The sequence below is a fragment of the Nicotiana tabacum genome, chromosome 7 (assembly GCF_000715075.1).
Source record: "Nicotiana tabacum cultivar K326 chromosome 7, ASM71507v2, whole genome shotgun sequence".
Lineage (NCBI taxonomy): Eukaryota > Viridiplantae > Streptophyta > Magnoliopsida > Solanales > Solanaceae > Nicotiana > Nicotiana tabacum.
Genome location: NC_134086.1, coordinates 160,065,866 through 160,074,928, shown reverse-complemented (window position 1 = coordinate 160,074,928; position 9,063 = coordinate 160,065,866). Strand labels below are relative to the sequence as shown.

Genomic DNA, 9,063 nt, shown 5'->3' with positions numbered 1-9,063 from the left:
TGCACCAAACAAATAAGAACTTTAATTGCTCTCCTTTACTTTTTACTTGTCAATACTTTTGTTCATTATGTTTTAATCTTATTTTTAATGCTGTCAATGCCTATTCCATTAACAGGTGGAATTTAGCATCCACACATCCTTGGACTTTGAAGTAGTTGGGTGTGGGATGGGGGATTCCAGGAATTGTGAAGGAGGCAAAAGAGTGTTTATCTGCAATTCTATTTGAACTTCCCATATTAAATACATTGACCTAAATTTACAAGCTACAAGATTGTTTTTCCCGGTACTTTGCTAATCACAGAGAAAAAGCTTAAAATAATTTCCCTGTCTGGACCAAGAAGAAACAAATGGCTAGTTAAATTTGGCTTCCTGAATGGAGGTAGTTAATTCCTCGAACACGAAGGAGAGACCTCAGAGCTACACGCAAACCATCTGTAATGTGGAATAGATCTCTTCAACTTGATCATGGGATTTGTCTCCCACAGAGAACTCGTGGACAATTCCTTGAAGCTCAATCCTACTGCTGCCAACAATTTTCTTCAGGTCCCTTTCTTTCATTATTGTCCGAACCCTTCTAACATAGTCCCACTTACCAAATTGAGCATATATGTTAGACAAAAGCACGTAGGAACTTGAATTATGAGAATTTAGTCCAACTAAATGCTTATCCATTTCGTCTCCAATGTGGATGTCTTCTTGATTCCTACATGAACTTAGCAACGTTCGCCAAACTACATCATTAGGATAGATTGGCATTTCATTGACAAATTTTATGGCCTCCTCCACATGCCCTGCTCGGCTAAGGATGTCAACCATGCATCCATAATGCTGTAGCTTAGGTTCCATATGATGTGCCCTTCTCATGATTTCGAAACAGATCATCCCTTCCTTTACCAGTCCAGAATGGCCACAAGCATTCAAAACTGCGATAAATGTGATATCATCTATCTCTAATGAAAGTCTCTCCATCTCCATGAACAATTGGAAAGCTAGGTCCCCAAAGCCATGAATGGCCAATCCACCAATCATAGCATTCCAGTGATCAACGGTTTTTTCTTGGATATCATTGAACAGGCCCATTGCACTATCTACACTGCCACATTTCGCATACATGTCTATCAAAGCGACACCAAGCTTTCCAGCCACAAGAAACCCATGCTCCTCTACGTAACAGTGTAGGGCAATCCCTTCATCGATGTAACCTAATTCTGCAACTGCAGAAAGTGCAATCAACAGACTGGTACTATCAGGAGCCAGGCTACTCTCTCTTAGCATATCATGAAACACTTTCAACGATTCAAGGTAGTGGCTGTTCTTCACATACCCAGCCATAATTGCATTGCAAGAAATCACATCCCTTTCAGGCATGTCATCAAAGAAGCGTCTTGCAACATCAACCTTACCAATTTTCGCATACCCATCTACCATTATAGCCCAGCTGACGACATCCTTCTTCGGCATCACATCAAACAAAGCAGTAGCCTTTTCAACATTCCCACTTTTCACACAACAACAAAGCATCAAATTCCAAGAAACCAAATCCCGTTTGGGCATTTTATCAAAAAGCTCCCAAGCAATGTCAAACCCCTTGTCCAATTTGACATACCCAGTGAGCATAGCATTCCAAGAAACCAAATTCCTCATCTCCGCTGGCATAAAATCAAACAAACAGCAAGCAACATCCAGCATTCCACATTTCACATATCCATCAATCATGGTATTATACGAAACGGAGTCTCTCATCAACATTCTATCAAACATTTGGTGACCATAGTCAACACACCCACACCTCACATACATAGAAATCAAACAATTCTGCAAAAACAAATCAGACCCAAATCCTAGTTTCCTCAATAGTCCATGAACCTGCATTCCACACTTAACAAAACCCATCCTAGAACAAGCTTTCAACACTATAGATAACGAGTACTCATCCACAAAAACCCCATTTTCAAGCATCAAACAAAACACTTCAAAAGCCTTATATGGGTCATTTCCATGCGAAAAAGACTTCATTATTACATTCCAAAGAAATGGGTCTCCTTGGTTTCGCTTTGAACAAAAGAAATTATCAGAAAAGAAGAGAAAACGTGCAAATTCAACAATGGGCGTGTGAGGTGAAGAAGAGAATTTCAAGATAAGTTTTGTGGTCAAAAATGGATTTTTCACAAGTCCTGTGGTTATCAATCGGGCATGAATTTGATCAATGTCCACTTGCGTTTTGCATTTCTGGGAGAAAGTAAGTGTTGGATGTGTTAAGTTCCATGCTTGGCTTGAATTTGCTACAAGAAGAAGCATCAGTTTTAGTACTTCGAATTGTTTGTTCCTGAGCTATGTACAGAGTGAAGTGTGTGTTAATTTCCTTACGGCCAATATAACGGTTAAGGGGATTGTTTCTGGATATTTGTTGGTAATTGGGCTATAACGAATGGCCCATAAAAATATCTGGCCTATGGATTTTTGGTTGAAATGACATAAATGTGGGAGAAATTGAAAGTGGAAATTTTCGTTCTATATTACCAAATATCATCATAATTTGCATATTATCCGCCGTACTAATAGTATTTCTACAAAATATAGACAATTCATTAAATGAGAAATCATTGTAGCTGTAGGCTTCCTTATTTAGGCATGCTAATATTGGGGAATTAAATATTCTTCCAGATATTTTACAACACAAATCACGCATTAATATTATCGGCTGTTTCGATTCAAAATTTAGCGACTCTGTTTTTGCGATACACTGTGTTTCAACATTTTTTCTGATTTCACAAATCAAAAACGACTAAATCTTCTACGTACAATTCTTCTGCAACAAATACAATTATGTCCAAAATCCCAATTATGCTACAACTGAATGGGAATTGAGATAGCTATGGGAGATTTAGAGAATTTCAGGTCGGTGGCATTGTAGTCGATGAGGATGCGAGTTATAGTCTATTGATTTCTACAATAGCACAACAATTAATGATCGATACATCCGAAAAAATTATAGAAATCAAATACATTGTCAACGAGCATTGTCCTCCAATGGAAATTAGGAACGATATGGATGTTCGTCTATATATGGAGACGAAAAAGAAAAACAAGTTTGGATTGAGTGTTGTTGAAAATAATTGGGAATATGGTTTGGAGTTTATATCTCAATTTTGAAGGGTTTTGGTGATGATTAGACTTAGTTTTGGCTGAATTTCATATTGAAACTCGAAGAAGAAGAAAACATGACATACATTATATTGCAGAAATTGTAAAAAATTGTAGGCTGTTGTTTATTTATTTTTCTTTTATTCATTTAACTATGTATGATGGTTGAACAACATTGTATAAAAATTATATTTAAGTGGTATTATATTGTAGTTGTGTATACATGGAGACGAAAAAGGAAAGCAAAAACTTAGGATCATATCCGCTATGTATAACTGTTTGTGATTTCAATATGGAATTGAGTATAACCAATGAGAACATAGTTGCAGGTTTGTGCTGTTATTTTTTCTATTAAATTCTGATTTTATATCAATGTCCTACACTTTATCTACATTTTATCTACAAAATAAACTACATGTCAGAGTAATATATATATCAGTATGGATTTTCACAATATCTACAAAATTTCTACATTTAGTATAGATTTTCACAATATCTACAAAAATGTCTACATTTATTCTACAATAAAACTACATATCATTTGAAAAATTAATATGAAATACAGAATTTCAATGTTTCTACAAATTATCTTCAAAATGTTCATACCAGAATTTATCTTTATTTTCATGCAGGTTCATCTGGAACACTAAAGTTACTTGATATGCCAACATCTCCCGTTATAGAGGAATATGAAAGTATAATAATAATAGATAGTACACCAAGTTTTATTGAAGTAGGACAAGTATACCAAGACAAGTAAATTTCATACAACTAATTATACATAGTAAAAATAAATTTCATACAACTAATTATATATTATACAACTTATCTAAAACTTATTTACAATTTTCATACATTATTTCTACTCAGTTATATACAACTACAATATAATACCACTTAAATACAATTTTTATACAATGTTGTTCAACTTTCATACAATAGTTAAATGAATAAAAGAAAAATAAATAAACAACAGTCTACAATTTTTCTACAATTTTCGCAATATAATGTATGTCATGTCTTCTTCTTCTTCTTCTTCTTCTTCGAGTTTCAATCTGAAATTCAACCAAAACCAAGTCTAATCTGCACCAAAACCCCTCAAAATTGAGAAATAAACTCCAAACCATATTCTCAATTATTTTCAACAGCACCCAATCCAAACAAATAGTGATTTTTAAAAACACAAATTCGAATTCAAAGCTTCAAAGCTTTTTAATGGCTGTCAATGGTGGAATTGCTGCTCTCTTTTACTTTGTTTTATATTACTGAAATTTGGGATTGAGAGATAGAGAGAGACGTAGAGATATTTCTCAATTCTTTGCAACAACATCCAATCCAAATAAACAAATGTCTTTTGAAAACTCAAATTCGAATTCAAAGCTTCAAAACTTTTTAATGGTTGTCAATGATGGAGGGGTTACAGATTTTCGCTGGTTTTAAAAGAGGAAATCGTGGGTGTTTGAAGAGGAAATCGTGGGGTGTGGTTTGATATGTGAACATGAGTGAGGTGATGGGATTTGGAGAGAGAAACTTGGAGGAGTGGGAATATACGGTTGAGTAAAATTAGGAAACTAATTAATATCATTAAAACCCTAAAATGGTACATAAATGGTAATTATGTACATAGAAGGTAATATTATTAAAAGTTAAGCATGAAGGGTAATATAGTTTACTATATGGCATAAGAATGTAAAAATTCCAATTTAAAAATAGCGAGATTTACAAGTGATCATTCAAAAATAGCCATAGTTTCAAAAGTCATCAAAATTTAGCCACTTTTCACGTAAAGATAAATTTGAACAAAAATACTGTTCAAAAACCGAAAAATACTCCAGCATAATATACTAGAACTATACTGGAGTTCCAGTATACTTTGCTGGAACTCCAGTATAAGTATACTGGAACTCCAGCAAATTATACTGGAGTTTGGAGTTCCAGTATACTTTGCTGGAACTCCAATATATTATACTGGAGTTCCAGCAAAGTATATTGGAACTCCAGTATATTCCAGCCAGCAAAGTATACTGGTCCAGAATAATATGCTGAAAGTTCATACACATGTGCACCAAACTTCAATATATTATGGTGGATCGGTCTCTGTTACTATTTTTCAATGACTTGGCAAACACTAGCATTTAGATAGGTACTATCCCACGTTTTCACCACGAAAGAACTAATTGGCACCTCTCGTTCTTGATACTGATTGCTTAGCGCTTAATGCATGGAAAAAGAGACAACATGAAAAATTAAACAAGAAAACTAATGCTTTTATAATTAACAACTCTCGTTTAGGAAGATATCATCGGAAGGGATCGATAAATCCAACAGTTCCTTCATTTGAAGTTGAACAAATAATTTGTTGCTTTTCAATCCTATTATATGTGATGACAGCATAAGGGCAAAGCCCTAAACCATATATTTTTGGATATAAAAGTGTCAATTTGGTTTGCAAAATAAATTATTCTGGATGGAAGGCGATGTTTTACAAACTAAGGAAGATATTCAGACTAAAAAAAGAAAAAACAAAAAACTAAAGGTGATGTAGCGCTCGTATCTTACATGAAAAAAAGTATTCTCATCACTCTAGATTTGATAAGTTAATTAACAGCCTGCCATAGGCTAATCAATTAAGGAATCGCTAGTATGTTGACACAAACCGGCCATTCACCAATTAACTACAACAGATGGAGAAGTTGACTCCTCAATACATCACTTCCATGAATATATATATACACACACATTTGGACTATATATATAATAACATTTTTCTATTGCTTTTTAAATATTTCTCTCCCTTCTTTTCGTGTTGTACAATTTTGACCGTTGCGAAGTACGGCCATTAATTATAAGGTTGTAGCTTACATTTTCCTACCACCTCATTTGACTTTTCCATGGGCATGCATTGTAGGTCATACTATATATTGTTTTAAGAAAAGATGTTCTCTCAATTGCTTACGGATGTGTTTGGAATATATATAATATTAAACTTGCACTAGAACGCGAACACCAGAGTTTAATTCTTACTTTCTTATATATCGATCTGTTTTTTGTGCTGAGATTTGACTCGAGTGTTACATATAGTTTAAACCATCAACTTGAAGTTTTTGTGCTAAATTACAAGCTTGATGCCAGCCTTGTTCTGATCTTGATTTGTTATAGGGCTAGAGTTTAAATCTTTAGTCACACACCTAAAGCAATTCAAAATTTTATTTTGTCAATCAGCATAAACATTTTATATTAGGTTCATGCATAGAACAAGCTGATTAGCTAAATGCTTCAGAAAAGTACACCATAGTTTACGAAGGTTGTTACTTGAGTGTTATATCTCAATGTCAACACCCAAATTATGTCGCCACAAATTATAAAATAGAGTTAAGAAAAGAAAGAATATATGATTGATATCTAGGAGACGGACCTGTTGTTTATCACTTAAATATTTAGTATAATCTAACTATTGGCAGAAAATGACAGTATAAAAAATTAGATAAATTCATTGACTAGCTACCAAGGCGCGCAGGTTGGTCTTGTGGATATAAAACGCCAACGGTTTTCATGAAGAAAAAAAAAACTGCTTCTCAGGAACCCTTAAATATTACTAGTATCTCTAGTTCATATTTATAAGCAATTTAACACTTCTTGTACTTTTAATCCACCATAACTGAAAGGAAAGCATCATCACAGAAGAAGTAGAAGCAGAGATGACAATAGTTTGGTCTCCAGAAACAGCTTCTAAAGCATATCTTGACACCATACAAACGGTAAGCAACAGTTTAATTACTTTCTATTAGTTTGACTCTACGTACGGGAGTACCTTTAATTTTAACCTTTTTCCTTCAATTTATTAATTTGTTCTGGGCATTTCAATCATATGCAGTGTGGAATATCAAGTAAAACCAGTGCTGCAGAATTTTTGGCAGCCATGGCTGGATGGTACAACGCAAAACTAATAGTTGAAACATGGAAGAAAGATGAAAATGGCGAAGCAAATATCACCACGAGCATAGGTAATAAATCGTGTGAAAGCTTAAACTGTTAGAAAATACGCTTAGATTTATTTGCTTATATGTTATTATGGGTATTGTCACGACCCGGATTTTTTTCCCACCCTCGGGAGTCATGATGGCGCCTACTAACGAGAGCTAGGCAAGCCAACCCTTAACTACGTTTTTCATTAACAAATTACTTCTTTTAACAATTATCAGTGATAGCATGAAAACAACGAAATTAAATAAATAAGTGGAAGACCTAAATTAAATAAGATGAACAATAATGCGAAAGTCAACATATGCCTCTACCCAAGAACTGGTGTCACATCACTCACGAACTACTAAGAGTACTAAATACAACCGTTTGAACGAAATATAACACTGTTTGTCTCGAATACATGAGATAACATAATGAAATATAAGATAGAGGAGACGCCGGGCCTGCGGACGCTTGCAAGGCTACCTCGGTGTCTCGGTGGACTGAAGGCTGGCTCCCGCGCTACTGCTGCTGTCCAATACCTGGATCTGTGCAAAAGAGTACAGAGTATAGTATCAGCACAACCGACCCCATGTGTTGGTAAGTGCCTAGCCTAACCTCGGCGAAGTAGTGACGAGGCTAGGACCAGACTACCAAATAACCTGTGCAGTTCAAATATCTATATGTACAGCGGAAAAGAAATACAGGAAATAATCAGTCAATGTGGGAAGGGGAAACATGCTATGGGGAGGTAACAGTTCCAAATCGAAAACCTCAATAAAAGAAAGAAACAAAAAAGCCAGAATATCTTCAAGAATCAAAATTCAACGATTTGCACGGCATTACCCTTCGTGCTTTTACTCTCGTCCTCACCCAAACAATATTTATAATAAAAACGTGCACGACATCACCCTTCGTGCTTTTACTCTCGTTCTCACCAATTCAATCGTATCATAATAATGTGCACGACATCACCCTTCGTGCTTTTACTCTCTTTCCTCACCACATAGTCAATGAATATCAGTACATAATGGTGCATCGTACGACACGACATCACCCTTCATGATTTACACTCTTTTCTCATAATAGCAAACAATGCACGGCATTACCCTTCGTGCTTTAACACTCTTCCTCACCCAAACAACAATCACAAACAAAGGGGCAAAGGAGTAGACAAATAATGGTAGAAATCCCGGCAAGGGAATACAATTAAACAGCTAAATCCCGGCAAGGGAGCAATATCAATAAATCTCAACATTCTGGCAAGGGAGATAACCGACAAAGCAACAAACATCCCGGCAAGGGAACATTTCAATAACTCTTTCTCTTTCCTTCACTTCTTACTTTATAACTCACTATACCACTTGAGTCAATGCTCCAAAGGGTTCAATTATCTCATATACTTTCACAATTCGTATTATAACTCGAGCCAATGCTCCTCGAAGTTCAAAGATCATAATTTCTTTCACATGCTTTTTACAACATATAGAAATCATCATTAAGGCGTGAAAGATACAACAAAAATCAGAATATCAGCAATATAAAGACTCACGGTCATGCTAGACACCAACGTATAAATACTCGTCACCATGCCTATACGTCGTACTCGACAATTAACACGTAGCAAATAAGACTCAACTCCTAATCCCTCAAGCTAAGGTTAGACCAAACACTTACCTCAAACTTTCACGGCCAAATCAACCCTCAATTACCGCTTTTCCTCTCGAATTTGGCTCCAAATCGATTGTATCTATACAATAATGACTTCAATACATCAATAAATGCTAAACAATGCGAACCCAATGCCTAATTATAGCTTTCCAAGCATTCTTCCCAAAATGCCAAAAATCGACCCCGGGCCCGTTTGGTCAAAACATGAGGTTCGGACCAAAACCCGATTACCCATTCTCCCACGATCCCGAATATATAATTTATTTTCAAATTCGACCCCAAAAC

The 9,063-nt window shown here is 35.4% G+C and overlaps 1 protein-coding gene across 1 annotated transcript; it reads right to left on the bottom strand.

Moving 5' to 3' along the window:
* Window positions 1-200: 200 nt before the first annotated feature.
* On the bottom strand, window positions 201-2,387 carry LOC107821580 (pentatricopeptide repeat-containing protein At2g45350, chloroplastic-like). Its single transcript, XM_016648013.2, has one exon. The coding sequence runs from the start codon at window positions 2,296-2,298 to the stop codon at window positions 418-420; it is 1,881 nt and encodes a 626-aa protein (XP_016503499.1). The 5' UTR covers window positions 2,299-2,387; the 3' UTR covers window positions 201-417.
* Window positions 2,388-9,063: the final 6,676 nt, after the last annotated feature.